A 22,039-nucleotide genomic window follows, 5' to 3' on the forward strand; every position below is an offset into this window, starting at 1 on the left:
CCTCTCTCCTCATGGCCATACCCTTATCTTATCCAAAGTGAGGAACTCCTTTTCTTGGATTTCTTTTAGTTGAAAATGGCGTGTCCGAATAGACCATTTTTTTGCTCATTTTTTTACTTAAATTAAATCTCGAGACGCGAAACTTTCACAATTTAATTTTGAAATTTCCAATAATACTTTTGAATTTTGATTGAAAAGGGGAAAAAAAAATTGTACTTAAACTTAATTGTCAACAAACTAGCCTTCCTGATTCAATCGATTAACAAGTAACATTCTAAGCAAATTCGTAGTTTCTCATGGAACAGTTATGAGTCATTCTAGACATATTAAGAAAAGTACATCTCATCTACTCTTCTTTTTCAAAATGGAAGGAGATAATGACCTCCATGGTACCAGTCAGTTGATTGATCAAGGAAGGAATGAATTCATCATCTAAAATCTGCAGACGAAAGTAACGAGTGTTCCCGTGATTCCGCATTCAAGTTTTAGTTAAGTGTCACAGCAGCTAAACATTTATAGCACTTAGTATGCAACATTCCATCTTGTAAAGGGACGAAAGAAAAGGAGTAGCGATTCCAAAATGTACTCTTCTAGCTTGATACAACTCCTGTACAGCTCTGTGGTGGCTTTACTCGGTCTTCCACTTAGTGGGATCGGAGTATCTGTGCTGGTGCCGATTTCTTGGGAAGCTTAAGTTATGGAGATAACTGCAATGATCAAAGGAACAATGAGAGAGAGAGAGAGAGAGAGAGAGCCTTGTGCACGGTTGGGTGCACAGAAAAGAAGAATGACTAGATGCTATTTAACACGAAATTACCTTCCAACCCATTCAAACATGATCATGCCAAGAACATGGATAAAACCAGACAAATGGTGAGGATTTAGCTTTTCCCGCAGCAGGGGGCTCAGAATGGGAGGGCACAACCCATAATGTTGTTGTCAACCCGACAAGAAAGAGATAAGGTGGAGACTCCATGTTAATCACGTTGAGATGATACTCTATGAACTTCAAGGGATAAATCCCAAGGCATACAAAACGTTATTGGGTGTTCAGACAATTCAGGTGGCCGTGGACCATCACTGGAGCATGGCGACACAGTGGCACCCACGTTAATGCGATGAGGACTTAAAAGTAGGATGTTGCTTCAACAGGAATAGGAAACATCTCTCCTTTGGAGTTTTGGGTCAAGAACTGGATTTTCAGAGATCGAATGGGGCACACTTCGGCTCATTCAGTTGTCTGTAGGATAGTGCAGCATTTGGATGATGGCCATTGGAAGCTGCCACGTTATTATTGAGAATTTGGTGGAATGAGAGGGATACATTCAATACAGTGCTTGAAGACTCGATGGTAATAGAGTTGGATCACTGTGATAGGAGGTTTGGAAGCAGGTACCATGGGATTGTACACTCAGATTAATTAATTCTCTTCTCCTTTGGTATTAGTGGAAGAAACTTTGCAGAATCAAGTGCCCAGACTTTTAGTTTCTATTTTAGTGTGCCTACAAACTACTTTAGAATTAGTAATCAGAATTAGGAACCAGAACGGAACAACTCCTGTTACAACTGCCTGAAAGGGATTGATTCCACCAGTCTCACCTACATGCACTACTAGAATAACGTACTCAAGTGAGGACCTCCATAACATACCATCTTGATGCAGCTTAGCTTCCTTCTGATTCACCCCTCCGATGCACACACCACAGAGAGGTCCAGGGACTTGTATAGCCTGTATAGCGTGTATAGCAGGCACCCAGTCACACCACTAGAAAGGGAGCAACAACATATTAAAAGTGCAAAAGGAATTTACCTGGCAACTCTGTGTGCATACTCAAATGTTACCATCTCATCAGACATTGCAAAAATCAATTAGGCAGTCTTTACCAGGTACAATTGAATCACGCTGTTAAAAATGAAAGCCGTAAGACATCATCTCCCTACTAATATATATCAGTGTTGAGAACTAAACAAAATTTCATGGAGATTTATTCGTGTTTGAATAAGATTGCTATGCCTAACATAAGTGTAATACTTGAGAAAAAGGGGCAACTCAGAGGGGAACTTTCTCCTTCACTCGCTCTTAACATGATTTCCTCACCATACATACCAAACAGCGAAGTCATACTCCCATACGAATAGATATAAGGATGAATCAAAAGGAAGACCCAACGCTCGGGGAAATCATATTGTACTATTGGAAGTCTTTGACAGCCAGAACCCATAGTACTGATCAGGTGCAAGCAGTAGAACCTAGAGGACATTGTATAGGATCACGTTTCCCAGTTCATTATGGCGGAAAAGACAATCCCACTGCCTACTTTCTTAGCCACACATGAGCTCTAAAAGATCTACGAGAAGCTACATAAACAAGCAATAAAAATTACTTTTAAGAAAAACAAAAAACATGGGCCAATTGCAATAAACTTCTAAATACAAGGCAGTACAATAAAAGGCGAGATTACTGACCCTAGGTGCAGCTCTTAGCACAAGTTGCCTCTGTCGATTTCAAGAAGAGAACCACTTTAGCAGCCATTATAGAGTATCGGTTAATTCAATCTAGTGCAGAATCCCCTTCAGTAGGGCCACCTTCCTTGGACACAATCATCAAAGTCGTGCATTCTTTTATCCAGGCAGTTTTCTCAGGCTGATGTTCGAAGGGCTTAAGAGGATGCAACGACTGGTCCTCAAGTTGTATGCCATAGATAAAAGGAAGCCTAAGCACAAGAAAGCTCTCCATTGGTAAAATCACTTGACATCCAAGGTTGAATTGCAATTTCTGTCCACAATCAGGAATGGATAGAGGTAGACAAGATGCCTGAAAAGTGCAGGGAATTTTTTTGTATTAATCTTACTTATGCTAGTGTTGTTCATGTGAAGATAATCAAAGATAATACAGGAACCTAATGACAACCCCAACCAACACCGCCTGCCCCCCCTCCCAAATAAAAAAAAAAGGCAAGACATACCTCAAATTGTACAACTGGATCAATGGCTAATACGACTGGAAAAGGAGGAGTAACCTAGAAGAAAGTTCACATGTTAGTCTGCAGAGAGTCAGGGATTGAAGCACAATAATATTGAAGGGAAAAATGGCACAAATGATCTTTGAACTTTGGACCCATATTAATGTCGTCCCTAAACATTTGATTTGTTCAATATAGTTCCTAAACTTTAACGTAATGTGCAATGTCATCCCTACATTAATTTTCAATGTGGCCCCTGAACTTCTGGTACTTGTTTAATTGACTCCTAAATCACATAAAAATGTTCAATGTTGTCTTTGAGCTTGAATCAATGTAAGGATAACGATAGATATCTTCATCAATGGATATCTTCATATAGTCTATAGACTAAATTGTACGTGTACCAAAAATTTAGAGACCACGTTAAACAAATTAAAAGTCCAGGAATGACATTACACATTGGGTTAAAGTTAATGGATCATATCAAACAAATTAAAAATTCAAGAATGAGATTGCACATGGAGCCTAAGCTCAAGGACCATTGGTGTCATCATTCCGTAATTTTGAATATGCAGAGATGCCCTTAATTTTTCAGTTCTGTTGTCAACAGAAATGCGGAATAACAATTGGTGTCTCCAAAAAACATGCATCGTAAAAATGTTCTCACAATTTCTTGCATTTGTTAGATAATTTCATTTCCACTTCAATCTTGAATTTACTGTGGGCCTTGCTCATAAAATGAAGAGAGAAGGAATTTATACTTTCACAAAATAGCTTTTTGCAACAAGGAAATTCACCAGCCCCAAAGAAATCATATAGAATGCCTAAAATTCATGAGAATAAGCTGCAATGCTGATTTCCAGTAAACTAGATAAGACAGGCTGGGTAAATATAAGAGTGAAAGGCAGATACCAGAAAAATCCTTTGGAGCTGTGATACAGTGCTAGCAAATTGAACATTTGATGTATCCTTCTTCTTCAAGAACTTGCAGTGTGGACAGTTCATATATATAGGTAATTTCCTGTTCAAGAGAGAGGATGTGCAGCCACCATCATCAAGGCTGACGGATTGAAGACGTTTTCCAAGTCTTCCACAAACTCAGGAGCTCTTGACAACCTGCTTGTTGTCTGATAATGTTCTTTTCTTTTACCAGGTAAGTTTGTTGACTGATTATGCACTAGATTACCATTGGCCAGGGTCTCTTTTGATTTGTTCATATTTCTTACCTTCTTTCTGGTGGATGCTATCCCATCTGAGCCCAATTGAACTTTATTATGACCACCATTCTCATCCAATTGACTAGACTCAGAAGTCACATCCGATGGAGAAAAGTCAGAATCGTTTTGTGGTGAATACAATGACCCAAGTTCATCAAGATACTTTCGATTCAGCAGAAAACGATGTCCATGTGGACACTCATACTCAAACCCAAAATAAGCTGGGACATTCTTCAAGGATGCTTTTGATGAGATCATTTCACCAGCACTCGTGTTTACGGATATAACATTACTACCTATCCGTACAAAAGGGTTACCCATGTGAAAATTATCAGAACCAATCCTATTTGAATCAAGTTGATCAGAAATACCCTGAAACCTGTTTGATGCTTTCTTATCAACATATGTGTGTATCTGTTCTGGAGCACTGCCTGCTGTATTGGTTTGCTTAATCACCTTTTCTGTAACTAATGGAGGCTGTTTCCTCTGCCGGAGAGGAGGAAAAGCCGAATCAGCAGCTGTAGATCCAGCAACTACCTCGGAAAAAGGTCTTTTGATCATAAAATTGGGAAAACCTCTCCCAAAGCTAATTGTTTTGCTGTCAGAAAAGATATCATCAGTCTTCCCTGAATTGTCAATGCCATGCTGCACATGTCCCGAGTATGATTTCATATTAAAGTTCCTCTTCATGTCCGTAGATGCATTAAAATCAGATACCAGGTCCGTGTCTGCCCTAACTGTTTCATCTAGTTGAATTGTCTTTGGTGGTAAATCATCCATCTTCTTCTGCTTTTCCAGGTAAATCGTCCATTTCAGAAGATATTTTTCAGTGGGATAGAAGCCACTCTGCAGTAAACCTTTGGAAGGATCATAGTACTTTGAATTCCCAAGACGTAACAAACGCCATGAGGATGCATTAATAGGTTCTCTGTTGCTTATTTTGGGTAACTGAAGTGCAGGGAGTAGCTTTTCACAATCTGAAGAGCAGTTGACATCGTTGGCAGATTTGAAGTCAAAAGGGTCAGCTCGTAATTGCCGTGAACGGCCACAGGGACATGCATGGAGGAAAACATATCCACTTGAATGTGGCTTGGCATCTGCCGAAAGGGAATCAACTTCCTCAACCCTGTGTCTTTGATGAACACATGGTTTTCCAGTCAAACTCACGGCATCACACAGTTGCCTTCCAGATGTCCAGATGGATACACATTCATCCTTTAACATCTTCAAAAAATGTTGCACTGCAGGTCCTTTTACCATTGAGCGAAAAGCATGCAAAGCCTTTGCCAAATGAGTTTCATGCTGAGAAGTTGAATAACAAGCAGGCAAGTCCTTCAAATAGATCTCTCTGGCAGACGGAAGGGCTTTCTGGCACCATGAAGTTGAAAATTTCATGTTGAGACCTTTTCCTCTCTCCAACCAAGACACTGCAACATCTATGGGCTCTGCACCTTTCAATGCGATGCCTTCAACCTGAGGGAGTTGATACTTCGCTGCCTAGGCTTTCTCTTGTTAACTTCAATTTCATCTATACATCCACGTTTTCCCGTAAGGATCCCATGCAGGACAATCTCACTGGAAGAAAGCCAGGATTCCAGACTTGGAAGTTCAGGAGCTGTAACTGCTTTGCCAGATGCAGCTGAAGCAGCTGCGGCAGCTGCAGCAACAGCAACCATGCCAACACCAGCAGCTGAGCCACCATTGGTGTTTGCCACTGGTCCCCCTCTACCCCTCAAGACGTCAGACTGCCGATGAATGAATTCCTTTATGGATATTATATCCTCCTTGTTGTTACTCTGACCGTGGCTTTCAAGCAAGAGAGAATCTGAAGTTGCTTTTCCTTTCAAAACATCTTCCACAAGGTCCGTTGCAAATTTAAGAGATTCGCCTCTCCGAATTGTTGTTCTATCAAGCAGAACAACAGGCCTTGAAGCATCAAGCAGAAATAATGGTGCAGAACTTGAGGCACCCCCTCTTGACCCAGCATGACTAGTTTCGGATCCCGAGAGTGTTCGGCATTTTTTAATGAGAAAGCGAATCTGTGCCTCGAGAGATGACTGTAGCCTCTTCTTGAAACCACCTTCAGACTTACTAATAGGGCGTGCTAGCACAACTACAGAACCAGGAGCTTTTGTAGGCAAGGCTGATCTAGAGGAACTGCTTAAATTAGCACTGACATTAACTGAGGAGGTTTCTGAAGCCTCCTCCACATGAGAGCTTGCATGTGCCACCTCCAAGTAATCATCAACAAAGACGAAGAGTATGACAGGAGTACACTGTCCGGGAAACAAAGATGTGGATGAACCTAAACCGGACATAAGTGATATAGCAGATGCATTACGATTCATATTACGACTTCTACCTGGGGAATCATTGTGAATAGATGCTGAAGACGAGGTATGTCGTGAAGGTGAGGAAGATTGAGGTCTTGATGGCAGTGTCGGCATAGTTTTGGACCTCACAAATGGCACTAAAGCCTGCTTAGCTGCCTGAAGTATGCGAAGGTTTTTCAAAGTTTGGGTATCAAAATGCGACCCTTCTTTAAGATGTATGATTATATGGCAAACCTGCAATACGTGGTGTCATTTGTCATATTTAAGAGAGGCGCGAGTGAAATTCAAACAGATGTTGCACGGATAAAAATAGATCTGCAAATTTCAGGAAACAGTATCAAGTGCCAACTTCAGTATTTCACATTCAAGTACCTCATTTGTCAAGTTAACCAAACGATAGTCCACAAGGAAATGCAAACTGGAGTCTTGAATCATATTAAAGCTTGAATTTTACCTCCAACATTACTTTCTCAGGAATTTGAGAGCACATCAACAAGATGCAACATAAAGATCCAGAAACAATTGACCATGCAACACGCTCCAACGATGATCTTTCAACAATAAAAGCTCAACCCCCGCCCCCACAGAAGTACTATCAAATGATGGTATTTCCAACTCAATGATGCTGATTGAGAAAGAATGCTCACATGCATACGGACCTGCAACATGTTAATTAATGCTAAAGTTGTTTGCCAATGTTCCAATACTGCTTTCAATATTTATAGTGTGAACTTGTCATTATCAAAATGTTTCCAAATTACTTATTTCCAGAAATTTATCTCAGAAACCAGTCTGCTTTCTATAATTCGAAGCAACAATTTCACTTATACTTTCTCTGGTATGTGAAAACAAATTGCACAAACACAGACTATGGATTCTACCTCTCATTCTAAACTATTTAGAAAAGCAAATGTATCTCTTCATTCAAATGATCTTCCAAATGTATTCTTGCACAACAAAATAACCAAAAAGATCAGTTTTATTTCGTCCTCAAAAATGGTTTTAGGAGGACAATTCTTCAAAGACATCAAAAAATGGATGCATAACACCGCCCTCCTCTCGAAGAGAAGTAAGTACAATTTCATCGACAAAATTCTTTAAGGAGGTTTCTACAGGGAGGCCCAAAGTCAATGAAACTATTTCAACTGTTCAACTTCTCAATGCGTTTATCATTCAACATCCGACTAACACACAGGAATGCTACCCGAGTGACCAACAAGCTCCAGTAGTGACAATGCATATTCATCATAATCACCATGATTTTATAAACTTCCTGTCTTCGCAGGACATTGCCCAGACGCAAGAGAAGGAACGCAAAGGATCCTTAAAATGCAATTCCGCAGTTAGCACACCGAACCGACATTAGGCATGCGATTTCATAGCAATCAAGACTTGACCGAATGACTGAAATCTAGCATCAGTTAGAAGGTCACATCGATGATTTCAGACACTTAAGTGTTGCCATATCAACTAGCTTCTAGTCCTACTCCTTTTTCCGGCGAAAATTGAGCTCTAGAACCCTCGCGCCCGGCTCGTGAACTGAACAACTCACTGAACTGAAATCCATACTGAAATCGAAGCAGAACAGAACTCACGGAGAACATGAAAAGCAATCCCTGGAGGTCCCCGAACTCGCGCTCCTCCACGAACGAATCGAACCCCGACGCGACCTCGGAGGGCGGGCTTGCCGCGGGGCAGCTCGTCGAGCAGAACTGCAAGTAGAGGACGCCCCTCTCCTCGTCGTGGTAATAGCTGACCCTCCGGCACCTGAACCATTCCTCCGCCTCGCCGCTGCCGACGCGGAGCACCCGGTCGGCGCCGCCGGACCCGAAGGCGTGGAGATCGAGGACGCTGTTGAGGAGCTGCGAGGCGAAGTCGGCGCTCCGGGCGATGAGACCGACCACCACGACGCTCCGGCGAGGGGCGGGCGGCGACGAGGAGGAGGGCGGCGGCGGCGGAGGCGGAGTAGGGGAGGGGCAGGATCCGAGGGGGAGGCGGCGGCGGGGCGAGAGGGGGCGGGTCAGGACCCGAACCGGAGGCGCGTGGCGCGTGGCCATCGGAGGTGGCCCTAGCGGTCGAGAGCCGAGAACCTCATCGGGCTCGGAGAAGAAGACGGAACGAGCGAGCTGCTTCGACGACTACTACGACGACGACGACGACTATCAATCGCAGTCCGCGCTTCGAGCTCTTTGGGCCTGAATTTTGCCTTCGGCCCAAAAAGGAGATTTGGGCCCACGAAGCACTTAGCCCATGATCTCTCTCTCTCTCTCTCTTCTCTCGATGGTCATATAAGATTTTCCTTTTCAAAGTAAAAATAAGATTTTGGATAGAAATAAACCAAATCGGTGGATAAAATAAAATGGGCAGTTTTTTCTGATTCCCAATCTCAACTTTGCTCGAACAAAATTTATTGACAGCGCTTGAATTTTTCCAATTTTCCCATGGACATGTATATTAGATGAGTCGATGACAAATATAGAACCTCGACTCATGTCATGATTATCCAAAAGTAAAAAATTTCCAAATCAAGAATCTGTAATAATCCTTCATTAAAATTGATTCACGACTTTTGAATTTTGAGAACCCAAATCAAGAACCCATTTTTCAAAATTTGATGTAGAGTCATTTATCACAATTGAACTTAGATCAATGCCAATACATCAAGGAAGCCATGGTTGATGATATTTCACAAACTGCATCATTCACATGTTCTCTACACAAGCCAAGATCGAGCAGCCATTTTCTCATCTCCCCAAAAAGTGACCAAAAACGCAAATTTCCCACCGGGGCTTCCCCCATTTCGCAATGCCCACCAAGCCTTTTCTTTTACACAAGAAGTCAAGAACCGAGCGCTACATTCAAGGACCGCCCCGCCAAGATCGACAGAGGAGAGAGCCACCTATGAGCTAGTGAACTTGGTGACCGCCTTGGTGCCCTCCGACACGGCGTGCTTGGCGAGCTCCCCGGGCAGCACGAGGCGGACGGCCGTCTGGATCTCCCGGGAGGTGATGGTGGGCTTCTTGTTGTACCGCGCCAGCCGCGACGACTCCTGGGCCAGCTTCTCGAAGATGTCGTTGATGAAGCTGTTCATGATCCCCATCGCCTTGCTCGAGATGCCGATGTCCGGGTGGACCTGCTTCAGCACCTTGAAGATGTAGATCTTGTACGTCTCCACGCTCCGCTTCGCCCGCTTCTTCTTCTTGTCGCCGCCGCCGCCGGCCTCCTTCGAGGGCAGCTTCTTCTCGGCCCTCGGCTTCTTCTCCGCCGGCGCCTTCTCGGCCTTCTTGTCCTCCGCCGGCTTCTTCTCGGCCGGCTTCTTCTCCGCCTTCGGCGCCATTGGAGTCGAGATGCGCAGATTGCAGAGCACGAATTCTGTGCGAAAAGAGAGAGAGAGAGAGAGAGAGAGAGAGAAGGAGAAGAATGCGATGGGAGTGAACTCAGTACCGAGAATCGTATTTATGGAGGGAAAGGGATGCGATTTGATTGGCTCGTCGGGCGAGACGCGGATCGCTGACGTGGACGGAGCGGTGCTTTCTCGTGGCGGGTTTATTTGAAAATCGGCGTGTTAAGAGAGATTTGGAAAGATCAACCTGGTCAAGGGATTACTTATCTGCCGGGGCGGGTAAGTCAAAAAATTATGTAAAATTCTAATTAACAATATTTTCAGATATTTTAAAATATTTCGGGTCAAATTAAGAAATAAAAAATGGAATTGGCTTCAAAAAATTTCGACAGAAAAAGAAAGATACTAAGATTAAAAGTCAACCAAAACGAGTATCTACTTCCAATGTCGTATTCATGTTCATGTGTATTGTATCTACGTCGGCAACCTAACTTGTAAGAACGAATTACTTGTTTCTTGTAAATCGGAAAATGGGCATGCCTTACCTATGCACATGAGGAATAAATCGGAAAATGGGTATGCCTTACCTATGCACATGAGGAAAAGGAAAACGGTGACTTTGTTTGGAAAAGAACATTGGAGAAATTAATCGAAAGACTACAACACATCATGCACACACAAAATCATATCATTTTCAAGACATTGATCATTTAAATGATTGTAGAATGAACTGTGGAGGAAATTCAAATTGGGTAGGGAAGAAGTTGGTAAATCAACATGCATATGATATTCTACTCTTGCACCTTGGCTCTTCCCAAAAGACAGAAAAGAGAACTAAAGTGAAGTTCATATGTTACATGAGATCCCAGAGGCATCATGCCCTCAAGCACAGCTAACAGGAATCTTACATTGTTTCTTGCAAACTACAGACAAAAACATAACGGTTGATCGTCGGCGACATCAACGATCTCACTTCCAGAGATGATAACATGGGATATGCTGCCCCGCATCATTTCATGCGCTAAAGTCCCAAACACCAGAAAACTGCTATCTACAGGTTAATTTTATCCTTGCAGAAGAAGTAACGCCAATCACCGCGTGTCCGATGATCTTGTGCACGTATGAACTGTTTGCTGCATCAGTTCCGGCCCTTCTTTTGCCGACGGAAGATGCTCGTGTGCCTAGGTCAGATGACTCCGCTACATGTCTACACCTGCCAACCCTCATCCCCTAATAATCAAGAAACCGGCAAAGTTTCAGTGCGCGGAACTAATCAGCCTTTGTTCGAGTAAACTTTCTAACTAGTTAAGTTTCAAGATTAAACCGCTACATATCCCTGGAAAAAAACCAGATTTTTCAATGCCAAGATGAGGAAAAATTACCTATCATAAGCAATACCATGTAACTGCATGATGGTGGGTGCAACTTTTTGCTGAACTAGTCTTGCCGGGTTCATCAGGTCGACCGATGAGGCCGGTGAGTGGCCGACGAACAAAGCGACGTGGCCCATGAGCTTGTCCTTCCTCGAGAAGGTGGTCCCGCAGCTGCACTGCCACTTGGCGTCCCCGCAGTGCTTCTCATGCGTCCTCAGATCAGACAGCACCGAGAACTGCTTCCGGTTGCACCTCTTGCACACGAACATCTTGGGGCAGTGGCTCCTCTTGTAGTGGTTCTTGATGCAGATCATGGACTTCAGAGGCTGGAACTTGGGGTGCTTCCGGTTCCACCGGCAACCCTCTTGCGGGCACGAGTACTTCTTCGGCCTCAAACGCTCTTGCTCATCGTTCGCCTTGCTGCGGTTGCTATCTGTATTCTTCATGGGGTTGCTTAGAGCGGCGCTGGTTTTGTACTCGTCCCCGTGAGCTCTCATGTGCATTCGCAGGTTCGCGTCCCGCTTAAACCCTTTCCCGCAGATTTGGCAGTAGTGCGTGTACTTCGCCAACAAATCTTCCGCGTTCAGTTCGATAATATCATAACTATTGCCGCTCAGCGTGTGGTGAGCTCGTGGCTTCTCATCTTTCTGGTGACCCACCTGAGGCGATTCTCTCATTTCTTGATCCGGCCCTCCATTTTCACTATACTCATCGAACGTTGGCTTTCATTCTTGCCGTTGTAATTGATAAAGCTACTTGCGCCATACCAATCAAGAGAGCTCTGCTCATGAACGAGAGGATGGTTGTTGTTATCGTTATTGGTAGTAGTACCTGAAGGTGTCGCGGGACTGAGAAGGGTCATCTGTTGGCAAAAGAACATCATGGAAGTTGCAGTCCCTATGATCTCTTGAATCAGGCTTCCGATGCTGGCCAAGGCCAAGGGCGTTGACTCAGGCTGGCCTCGACCGGACCCGACCAGGATGGCGACCAGCGACCGGACCTGATGAACCTTGTCCTTGAGAAGAGAGAGGTTGTAAAGCAGAGAGCTCAAGTGGGCTTCTGCTGAGGAAGCCGGCAGCGCCCCTTCCGAACTAGACGCCACGACATGGCCTGCTTGATTATAATCGCCTTGAATCATCTGCATCCCCTGCGAAACGTTGACGAAACTACAAGAAGCCAGATCGAGCATCATGGTATGTCTTCCTCGCTTCTTCTTCTCTCAAATACTTGGGAATTACGTGCGGAACTTTGCTAATTTGGGCGGTGATCCAGGTTCCTTCTAAGGAAGGGTTTTGGGATTAAGGACGTTCTTCTTTTATGAACAGAAGCGGTCTATATAGGCACGTACAGACAAACGAGGGCGATGCTAGTTCTTTCTGAGACGTGAGAGGATGGAGAGAGATGGATTCGAGTCAACGTTGAGATCGGGTTCATCCCCGCATACGACCTCCCTCAAGCGCAACCAAGCTCAGTCGCAGTCGGGTTGGGGACGATGAGGACTCGTTCAAAATAAGGTGATGTCGTCCGAGATGAAGTTGGTAAGATATTAAAGAACAAGAAACGAACCAAACCCTATGGCGTCGCTGCGCTGGCGCTCTTGATAATAATAATCTTAACTTACAAGTTGAGCATCAAGATTTCTTCAAAACCTCTCTCTTATCTCCATGGGGAAAGGGAAGAGAGAGGGTCATTTTCAGGCGTCAATCTTTGCGCATGAGTTGAAAGCTCGCATGGGACGACTCTTTTTCGCATAAAGAATCCATCAAACCCGCTCCACTTTCCGTGTGAAATTCATCATTTACCACGTCTCTCCATTTCTTCAAAGAGCTCGACGACTTCTCATCCGTTTCGTCCTCTTTCGTTCCATCTCTCGAATCGTTTGACTTCACGTTCATGCGAATGTATGGATCTTCCTGATAGACTGAAACTTCGTCAATAAGCTCGTGGAAAAATGCAACAAATCGCGACATAGTCTCATGCACAGCAGTAGATTTCATATCACATTTACTTGGCGGAAGTTGTTAAACTGGAATATTACATAATGCGACGTCTGGCCTAAAGAACTCGTACACGGCGGAGCATTTGAATTAAGAAGCCAGTCGAGGGCAACATCTGCGTGTCCTAATAATGTTCGCGTGCGGAGAACGACAGTAAATTGTTAGTGTGCTAGTAGTTGAGCCTGTATATGGGTTTTTGAGCTTGGATGGACCCAGTTATCACTTGTCCAGTTAGCTTCTAATCGTGGACAAAACGAGGTAAGAGTCAGAGGGACAATTTCCATTTAAAAACCAAAAAGGCTTACATTGAAAATCTTTCTTCAACACTTTTCAGAATACCACCACATTTGTCGTGTGTGCATGCACTTTAAACTCATGATGGCTTAAAGTTTCAGGAGCTGGAGTGACATCAGATTTCACATGAATTGGTTGATTTTATGACGGAGTGTTGCATGCAGGTACGGGAAAATAAAATGCATCTATTGAGCAATCCAAGAACTAGCTATACGATTCAAACAGCCCAACAATCCAGGCAAAGAGCAAGTAGCACTTCTCAGGGAACCATCTGAAAAGGCAAAATTTATAATGCCAAAGTCTAGATCAATTATTGCTCAATTGCATTTTTGACGCGATTTATTTCCCAGAAGACCGTCATCCAGACAGTTCTTTAGTAACAGACAATGAGTAGGCATTTGGCTAAAAAAGAAAATCTGTAAACATTATGGTTCCTAGTACAGATGGACCATATTCCTAGCGAAACTTGATATAAAATAGCTGCTATAACCCAGACTTACCTGTCACGCGGGTCAATCTCCAATTCTTAATTCATACTCCTTATCTAGTTGATCTCTGCTAGCTCCCACGTCAACTAATAAATGAATTATTGATAGCCATGTTAGGTTTCATCGGAGTCAGCCCCAGGCACAACGCCAGAGATCCTCAGAAAATAAAAATTCTCTCAATCAGACTTCAGAGGCTTGGACTATATATCAAACCCCACTTCATCCGTTTAAAGAATAACTACCATCAAAAGCCACAAATCCAAAGTTTCCCACGCAGGAAGATGCCATGTCAACAGTACTAAGAAATCACCCTACATGAATTTTTGGTACAAATTTCACTTGCTTTCAAAATCACTAAAGTTTTCCCTCAATGTCCTAAACATCTGCAATTCAACTGAGTTCCATAACTAAATTCTCAGCTCTCAGAAAATATACTAATCATCATGAATCCGGCAATCAAGAAGTGTCCAACATAATGACACCCGCTACTGAACACAACTAGAGAGGCTCCAAAGAAGTTTATCCCCTAGTTAACCCAGCTCCAATGAAAATGCTTCCCGATGAAGACATGGTAAACGTGGGTCATAAACAAACAAGCCCCGAGATTGCAGGACCCATGAATCTTCTTGATGAAGAACACTTCTGTAAGTTGAGTCTATGGTAGAGCATCGACAAGTCATCAGATTATGTGACACCCATGTAAAACCTACTCTTCCCCATATGAATTGCACTAATGTCCCCATGTCACACAATCTCTAACATGCAAATGGAATGAAGGTGGATGTGATTTCAGCAAAACAAAAAGGGGTGTCCTACAATTTTCTCCAAAATCTATCATGCAACTAGCGGCATTTGTCAGTTGAATGTGACAGCATAATTGTGAGAACCACTTAAAACGCAAAATCAGAATTAAGTATTCATCTTGATGTACACCAGTCATTTCTCAATTACACCAGCCAAGCAAGGCGAGTGCTACTCCAACAAAGGACCAGAGTGACCAGTGCAAACATTGGATCACTGACGCCAACAGTAAACAAAGTCCCACGATAGATTCTCCAAAGAGGAGAATTGCTGCCAATTACAATGACAAGTTTCAAAACATCCTAACATTTACTAAAGCTTCCAACCCTAATTATACTGTAATATTGTTTCAAAGCATTAGAAATATAACATGTCTACTTAGCAAGCATGTTTTGCTGGGCCTGGTTCTCTTGCTGCTGCTGGTAATTCAGAGGCCTCCTGAATAGCATTATGTGTGGTTCAGGGCGATGAATTGCATAGTGAACCCAACCACGACTCTGCTGCACTCCAATGGCACGCCATTCATTCTGGTAGATGTGAACAAGAAGACATGATCATTCAAATGAGGACATACAATTCTTACGCACCATCCATTAATAAAAAATTAGACGAGCAGCATTGCAAAGATCCACTATACCAAAAAAGATATGAGAGAGAACACTCAACCAATCACTAGATTATGATCCTGATGCAGGACACTCGACTAAATAATATCTACATTAGATATCTTCGACATCACATATTATGTTAGAATTTTACAACTTTTCATAACCCGTAATGCAATTAATTGAAACTGTTCTTTGGGTCCAAACACGAGAATATCTAAAACGGTCATTACTATGGCTCGGATGGCAACGCATTAGTTATATGCAGAAGTAAAGCAAGCACACAATCGATAAATATGATCACAAAAGTCTCAAAAGCCAGATTTAGTGTTCAATTCCTATCGTTAGGGGATGCTACTGATAGCAAGAAATCAATTACTCAGAAGACAAAACAGCGCAACACATTCACCATTAAACTCCTATATTGTTTCGGGATGCAATCCCGATCATTTCAACAACTTCTTTTAATCTTCTTATCGCGAGCAACATCACAACTCGAGGTCTCACGTCCCTTTATCCAAATTTTCATCTAGCCCCAAACCCACTCGAATGGCTTGCAATAATTAATAATCTAACAAGACGAACGAAAAACAAAAAAATAAAATAAAAATAGAACATCAAATTCCTCCAGCGGAAACCCACCACACCGCGTGACTCGACAACAGCACCCAAAAAGGAGAAAAGCCCAAAAAACAACAAAAATAATTCGCCTTCATTTCAGCGACAAAACAGCGAAACCCGATCAAAAGCGAAACTTTTTGTTGTTGTTTTTTTCTTCCTCGATAAAAACACCAACAACACTCAGCCGACTTACTTCAGAAAGGAGGCGGTTCTTCGGGAGAAGCTTGGCCACATCAGGAGGGAGAACCACATGCCTGCGCACGCCGACAGAAACGAGAAAACATCAACAATCGGAGATAGCGAAAAACCACAGAACGGCGAAGGCCGCGAAAATCGCTCCGACCTGTACTCGTAGGTGTCGTCGAAGTACTTCTCGGAGTACTGGATCTGGCCCATCTTCTCAGCGAAAACCCGAGCGGGAATTCCGAAGCTGCGAGAACAACAACGAAAGGAGAAATCGAAGCCGATCAGAGCAAGGGAAATCGGGGGGGCTAAGCGAAGAAGACGAATCGGATTCGATCGGGGAGCACCTGCGGGGTTTAGCGGAAGGAGAGGAATCGAGAGCGGAAATGGAGAGAGGAGGAGGAGGAGGAACTGCGCATCTTCAAAAAGAGGAAAAGGGTAAAGGCGAAAGTGAAGGGACTGCCGCGCGGGGGCAAAACGGTAGTTTCGCACCCTCGTTTTTTTCTTCTTTTTTTTAAATATGGGAATTCCTTTTCAAAATTTGAAATCCTCCCGCTTAAGCCCGGCGATTCTGAGCCAAAGAGAAAAATAAAGAAAAAAGATCGGCGATTAATTGCGGATCAGATCGCGAGTCGAGTCGTGGGGGGGTGGGGCTCGCGTTCGGACCGTTGTGCTCGGTGGGGCCCTCCTCCCCGGAAGACGTCCGAGAGGCGCGCATGATGTTGCTCGCATTTGAGCCTTTTGAGGGGGTAAATTGCTGGTGGTTCGGATTTGGATTGCCCTTGTTGGCACTTTAGCACTCATCCACATCCTGTGGTCTTCGAAAAAGGGTCGAATCCGACGTTACACCCCATCGAGGCGAGCTAACCGACGGTCCCGACCTTTGTTGGAACTGTCCTTTATGGAAAAACGCCGTGGTAGGAGTTGAATTGATTTCTAATTTTGCTAGATGGATTTGAAATATGATCGAGCACCTTCGGCCGAGTGAACCGAGCTTCAATCCTTAGCCCGCCCCTTCTATTAAAAAAGAAGGCACTATGGTAGATACCGATCAAAATTGAGGGTCAATGTACTCGACAATTTAAAAAGGTCTGGTGTTTTTTTTTTAGTCAAAATAAAAGGTTTGGTATTGATCGAGTAGGTTGGAGGTGAGAACCCCCCACATCTTTGATTCATGTGTGCTTTGCCAAACCCAAAGCCACGCATAGTTTTGGGATATATGCAATTGGTTGAATCATTTTAATTAGGTAAACCGCCTACTCTAAAAATAAAATCTTTCCCTATGAATAGAAAAAAAAAAAGGAACAATTTTAAATAAGAACATGAAGTCATTTGTTTATAAATAAGAGTTTAGAGTGTACATTGTTTCAATTAAGACGAGTGATCGATTTTCTGTTTGCTTTAGGAATTGAGAATCGGAGATTAGATCGATCAATTTTGTCTAATTCAATGAAACTAATGACTATAATGTTCTCCTTCCAAACAAATACACGATACGAAGTAGAAGAAATCTAGATTGGAGAATCTCTGCCATGCAAAAAGCAAACACCAACAATTGCAAAGTTTACACTATAGCAATGGCAGCATAACAGGAAATTAATCAAGAAAGTTGTCAATCGCGTGCATTGAATTAAATGAAAAAGAAAATACTAAAACCCGCATTCGGTGCAAACAACGCCAACAAAATTCTACAGGACAAGAAACTGATGGATTGGGACCTGAGCAGATCATTAAACTGCTCACATAATTTCTTGAGAGGGATTCTCCCAAAAACCCCTCTCCACTGGGCTCTGCATGCACAACCCAAAATACCCCAGAAATGGGGTTGAGGGTAAGTAACCCACCCTGAATTCTTGCGACGCCTCATCCCTGTGAAATACCAGGTCAAGGTACAGGAAAATGAAAGGGGCTCTCCTTCGGAAACAGAGGACAAGAAACTGATGGATTACGTTGAGGAATTGCCCAAGTTGCGGGGTCATGGGGAGAGTGGATGAATGATACGCATCGGCGCTGGAAGCTCTGGAATTGCGCTGGTTCGAGGAGACAATGACGACATCGATGGTAGATTATAGGTAAAGGTCACACTCACAGAGGTGTGAGGCTTGGGTTCAGCGTGCGCTTGCGTTAGATGAGAGGGGAATCTCAAGTGGCAACGCTCGCGATTGCTGCTGGACGACGTGGTAAGACGAGAGAGAGAGAAGCCTAGAGAATAGAGATTACTAAGATTGGGATTTACTTTAGGCTATTCTTTAAGAATTTAAAAATAAAAAAGAAAAAAAGAAATGTAACCAGTCCGGTCCATTGGTCTGGTACCCACCCTAGAACCTAGACTAGGACTGGTGGTGTAACAACCGGTCTAACGAAGGTAGGAGTGATTGTCCTAATGACTATAATGTAGACAGGGATGATGTCTTTGAGCGATCAAGCATGTGTGAGAGTGAGTATCTCTGTATGAAAGAATGAGCAAGCGAAATTGAAAACTCCCGCACATGAATTTGCTAAAGAAAGGAAACCCTAGTCAAAACTTCTCTCAATCTCATAAATCATGCGTTCGAAATGAATAAGTGAAAGCCCAAGTGTAGTTTTGCCCTGATATCCTACTGTAATGGATATTATTGCTAACGTGAAAATGCAATGGTCACTACAAATGGAAGATTAAAGGGAATTAGATTTGAGATACAAGTGAAAGTTGATTTTTTTTCTTAAGACAAAATAAAATTCGAGTCAAATTTAGGAATATACCTAAAGTTTGTGCTTTTATGGAATTGATCTCGATTTAGACTATTTATTTCACGGAAAAAAAAATTAAAAATGTTTAGGATTTTTCAACATTTGGTTTATAGATAGCAAACGCATCATGGAAGACATTTTTCCTTCATGGAAAAAAAAAACAACTTCAAAAATAGGGAAAATGATTTTCTCTTCCTCCTGTTTTTTTCACCCAAACCAAATACGTTCTTCTTCATTTATTCATTTTTAATATTTTTTTATTAAATTCAAATTTTAATTGTTTTTATTTAAAAAATCATTATTATTAATTTTAAATATTTTTTCTTTTTTTTTCCTTCCTCTTTCTTTCCCACTAGCTCCATGCCACATTGACCCATGGCTTGACATTCGACCAAGACACAAGCCAATGAGCGTGAGGTTCAATTGATCCAATCGAGCTCAATGGTTCGACTTTTGGGAAATGCCCTTGGGAGAATACAAATACCTTTTAGGTAAAGGGATTTTCCGAAATGTTAAATTTGTTTGGTAAATTATAACTGAAAAGTCTATAGGAAAATGCAAGATTGTTTGGTAAACATATATTTGAAAAGCCCTTTAGTGTAACTAAATTAAGTTTTTTAGTTTTAATATTTTTAAAATTGTAAAAAAGAAACAATGACTATATAACATTTTACATTTTCATGTCGAGAGTAATGTAAAAGATATATATTAGTAAATTTATTTTAAAATTATATTAAAAAAATTTGATTATAGATTAGATGCAAAGCTCAACTTTTGGCCAAGGGTTCTTTTAAGTTTGTTTTCAACTTTGGATGATTTTTTTTTAAAATTATTGTAGCATTAATCATCTTCATTAATTAATGATCATTTTAGTGTATTGATAAAAAGTTATGCTATTGATTGTCAAAAGATAAAAATGACAAAAAAAAAAGGTAAACCCAACATTTGCAAAGAGTTTTTATTATTATTTTTAAATATAAAAATAAAATCCGATGAAACTCCGTTGCCAATCAACGGCGGTTGGGGTGTGGGGAAGATGATCGGTTTGAAAAAAAATAATAAGTCAATAGATGAATAGTAGAGGTGGACTTGCATTTTTGAAATGCTGAAAGCCCAGGTCCCCACCTGTTTTAAGCTTTCAGCATTTCAAATCCTAGCATTTGGCCAACGACACCTTTAAATGCTGAACCAAACACCTAAATTTGTTCCCAATGGGCTTTCGGGGCTGAAAGCCCCTTGGGAATACTGAACCAAATAGGACCTAATTTGAGCTCCACCAAGGTTGTCATCACCAGTGAAAGGAGATGGGGATGGTGGTGAGGAAGTAGAGGAGTGATGGAGAGGAAGATGGAAAAATGGAAAATAAAATAAAGGTAATTTAAAAAAAATGATAATTTTTTAGTAATTTTCCCCTAGAAAATTAATTAGATTCTCCACACGAAAAACAATTGAAAATATCTTTTAATTGATTTTTAAGTTTCAACCAAACATGTGAAATAAAGTTATTTTATTGGACAGTAACTCATTGGAAAACAATTTTTAGAAATGTTACAATTTTTTTTTTTTTAAACGAACGGACTCTTAGATTTTCATGGATGGTGTGTGGGAATTTTTTTAGTGACGAATGTTGTGGATCGCCCTAGTTAGTAGTAGGATGCATTCACTCCGTTGTCGGCATCCATCTTCTTCAAAGGAGGGGCGAATCGGATGTTATACCCGTTGAACAACCAAGAGTCCATACTTTTGTTGGGACCGTCATTTTATGAAAAATGCTACGGCAAAAGTCGATCAAGATCTAGCTTTGCTAGATGGTTTTGAAAGACGACCGAGCACGTTCGACCAAGTGAGTCGTGCTTCAATTCTTAGCCTGCCCCTTCTATTAAAAAAGAAGGCGAAGTGGTAGATACTGGTCCAAATCAAACTTCAATGCACTCGACTATTTCAAAAAGTGGTGTTTTTTCTCTTTTTTTGGTGACCTAGGAACCCCGCACGGCCGGAAATGGGAGAGTAAACAGGGAGGCACGCAGGAAACCACCACCCACGCACCCCGGGCAAGGCACCACACAACACTTCAGCCTCCCTGCTTCGCAGGGGCTTCGAACCTGGTTCTCCTCGGTGGAGGACACAAGCTCTACCCTCTACGCTGCAACGGTGGGTGGTGGTGTTTTTTTTTTGGTAAATACTTTGAAAAACCCTAAACTGGTATATCTGTGACAAATTTACCTCAAACTATTTTTTTGACCATCAAAAATCCCAAACTGGTATACCTTTTACAAATTTACCCCAAACTGATATACTTGTGACAAATTTACCCTCTGTTAGTTTTTGTTAAATTTTATAACTAAATTATTATGTTAAATGACATGTGATAGTTGATTAGTATACCAATTTGGAATTTTACGTTTTCTTTGTCATAGTTTACAATTATTGTGATTTTTTTGCGGTATTAATTCAATTTAGCGAATGATATATTTGTCACAGGTATACCAGTTTGAGATTTTTTGTGGTTGAATAAATTAGTTTGGGGTAAATTTATCATAAATGTACCAGTTTAGGGTTTTTTATAGTCAATCGGGATAAATTTGTCACAGGTATACCGGTATGGGATTTTTCATGATTAAAAAAATAGTTTGGGGTAAATTTGTTACAAGTGTACCAGTTTGGGGTTTTTCAAAGTATTAATCATTTTTTCGACCAAAAAAAAAAGTATTAATCCTTTTTTTTTTTGGGGTCAAAACAAAGAGTTTGGTGTTGATCAAGTGGGTTTTAGACAAGAACCCCTCACATCTTCAATTCATGCATGTCATGCCAAACCCAAAGCCATGCGTAGCTTTGGGATATATGCAATTGGTTGAATTGTTTTAACCAACTAAACCACCTACTCTATAAATAAAAGCATTGCCGAGGAATTAAAATAATATGAAAATTAAAAATAAGAGCTTGGAGTTGTTTATCTAAATAAAAGTTCGAAGTGGATCTTGTTCAAATTAAAGTCCTAAGGTGGCCAAATCAATCTTATATAAGGATCTAAGCTCACCAGCTACCAAGCACTTTTTACATCCTTATTTGAGATCGAATTGGTCACTTCGTA

At 41.8% G+C, this 22,039-nt stretch overlaps 6 protein-coding genes across 6 annotated transcripts; all 6 read right to left on the bottom strand.

Annotated features, from left to right (window-relative positions):
• Window positions 1-400: 400 nt before the first annotated feature.
• On the bottom strand, window positions 401-8,634 carry LOC104421230. The gene is made up of 7 exons (XM_010033114.3): window positions 8,109-8,634; window positions 3,876-6,747; window positions 2,967-3,020; window positions 2,467-2,815; window positions 1,811-1,903; window positions 1,651-1,729; window positions 401-707 (listed from the first exon to the last, which is right to left on the bottom strand). Exons 1-2 carry the CDS (start codon window positions 8,568-8,570, stop codon window positions 5,635-5,637), a joined length of 1,575 nt encoding a protein of 524 aa, XP_010031416.2. The 5' UTR covers window positions 8,571-8,634; the 3' UTR covers window positions 401-707; window positions 1,651-1,729; window positions 1,811-1,903; window positions 2,467-2,815; window positions 2,967-3,020; window positions 3,876-5,634.
• On the bottom strand, window positions 2,552-5,440 carry LOC120289153 (protein SMG8-like). Its single transcript, XM_039303678.1, has 3 exons — window positions 4,190-5,440; window positions 2,967-3,020; window positions 2,552-2,815 (listed from the first exon to the last, which is right to left on the bottom strand). The coding sequence occupies exons 1-3, from the start codon at window positions 5,438-5,440 to the stop codon at window positions 2,552-2,554; spliced, it is 1,569 nt and encodes a 522-aa protein (XP_039159612.1).
• A 504-nt stretch (window positions 8,635-9,138) lies between the features above and the next one.
• LOC104421231 (histone H2B.7) lies at window positions 9,139-9,937 on the bottom strand. The gene has a single exon (XM_010033118.3). It carries the CDS (start codon window positions 9,848-9,850, stop codon window positions 9,413-9,415), a length of 438 nt encoding a protein of 145 aa, XP_010031420.1. The 5' UTR covers window positions 9,851-9,937; the 3' UTR covers window positions 9,139-9,412.
• A 652-nt stretch (window positions 9,938-10,589) lies between these two features.
• Window positions 10,590-11,923, bottom strand: LOC120289070 (protein SENSITIVE TO PROTON RHIZOTOXICITY 2-like). Its single transcript, XM_039303596.1, has 2 exons — window positions 11,239-11,923; window positions 10,590-11,086 (listed from the first exon to the last, which is right to left on the bottom strand). The coding sequence occupies exons 1-2, from the start codon at window positions 11,904-11,906 to the stop codon at window positions 11,080-11,082; spliced, it is 675 nt and encodes a 224-aa protein (XP_039159530.1). The 5' UTR covers window positions 11,907-11,923; the 3' UTR covers window positions 10,590-11,079.
• Window positions 11,909-12,447, bottom strand: LOC120289154 (the record flags this gene model as incomplete). Its single annotated transcript, XM_039303679.1, has 1 exon — window positions 11,909-12,447. A coding segment is annotated over exon 1 (513 nt), but the record flags the coding sequence as incomplete, so codon positions are not given.
• Window positions 12,448-14,885: 2,438 nt separating this feature from the next.
• LOC104421234 (cyclin-dependent kinases regulatory subunit 1) lies at window positions 14,886-16,721 on the bottom strand. Its single transcript, XM_010033121.3, has 4 exons — window positions 16,566-16,721; window positions 16,379-16,465; window positions 16,229-16,289; window positions 14,886-15,336 (listed from the first exon to the last, which is right to left on the bottom strand). The coding sequence occupies exons 2-4, from the start codon at window positions 16,429-16,431 to the stop codon at window positions 15,184-15,186; spliced, it is 267 nt and encodes an 88-aa protein (XP_010031423.1). The 5' UTR covers window positions 16,432-16,465; window positions 16,566-16,721; the 3' UTR covers window positions 14,886-15,183.
• Between the last annotated feature and the right edge of the window lie 5,318 nt (window positions 16,722-22,039).

Source organism: Eucalyptus grandis, chromosome 10 (assembly GCF_016545825.1).
Source record: "Eucalyptus grandis isolate ANBG69807.140 chromosome 10, ASM1654582v1, whole genome shotgun sequence".
NCBI classification, from domain to species: domain Eukaryota; kingdom Viridiplantae; phylum Streptophyta; class Magnoliopsida; order Myrtales; family Myrtaceae; genus Eucalyptus; species Eucalyptus grandis.

Excerpts from the sequence above, each read along its gene's own strand:
- LOC120289070 (XM_039303596.1), bottom strand. The coding sequence starts at position 11,906 with ATGAGAGAATCGCCTCAGGTGGGTCACCAGAAAGATGAGAAGCCACGA.
- LOC104421231 (XM_010033118.3), bottom strand. The coding sequence starts at position 9,850 with ATGGCGCCGAAGGCGGAGAAGAAGCCGGCCGAGAAGAAGCCGGCGGAG.
- LOC120289153 (XM_039303678.1), bottom strand. The coding sequence starts at position 5,440 with ATGGTAAAAGGACCTGCAGTGCAACATTTTTTGAAGATGTTAAAGGAT. Across the intron at positions 3,021-4,189 it reads TAGCATCCACCAGAAAGAAG|GTTACTCCTCCTTTTCCAGT; the intron begins GTAAGAAATATG and ends ACTTTCTTCTAG. Across the intron at positions 2,816-2,966 it reads ATCCAGTTGTACAATTTGAG|GCATCTTGTCTACCTCTATC; the intron begins GTATGTCTTGCC and ends TGCACTTTTCAG.
- LOC104421234 (XM_010033121.3), bottom strand. The coding sequence starts at position 16,431 with ATGGGCCAGATCCAGTACTCCGAGAAGTACTTCGACGACACCTACGAG. Across the intron at positions 16,290-16,378 it reads GACGACACCTACGAGTACAG|GCATGTGGTTCTCCCTCCTG; the intron begins GTCGGAGCGATT and ends CGGCGTGCGCAG. Across the intron at positions 15,337-16,228 it reads AGAACCGCCTCCTTTCTGAA|AATGAATGGCGTGCCATTGG; the intron begins GTAAGTCGGCTG and ends CACATCTACCAG.
- LOC104421230 (XM_010033114.3), bottom strand. The coding sequence starts at position 8,570 with ATGGCCACGCGCCACGCGCCTCCGGTTCGGGTCCTGACCCGCCCCCTC. Across the intron at positions 6,748-8,108 it reads GATTGCTTTTCATGTTCTCC|GTTTGCCATATAATCATACA; the intron begins GTGAGTTCTGTT and ends CACGTATTGCAG.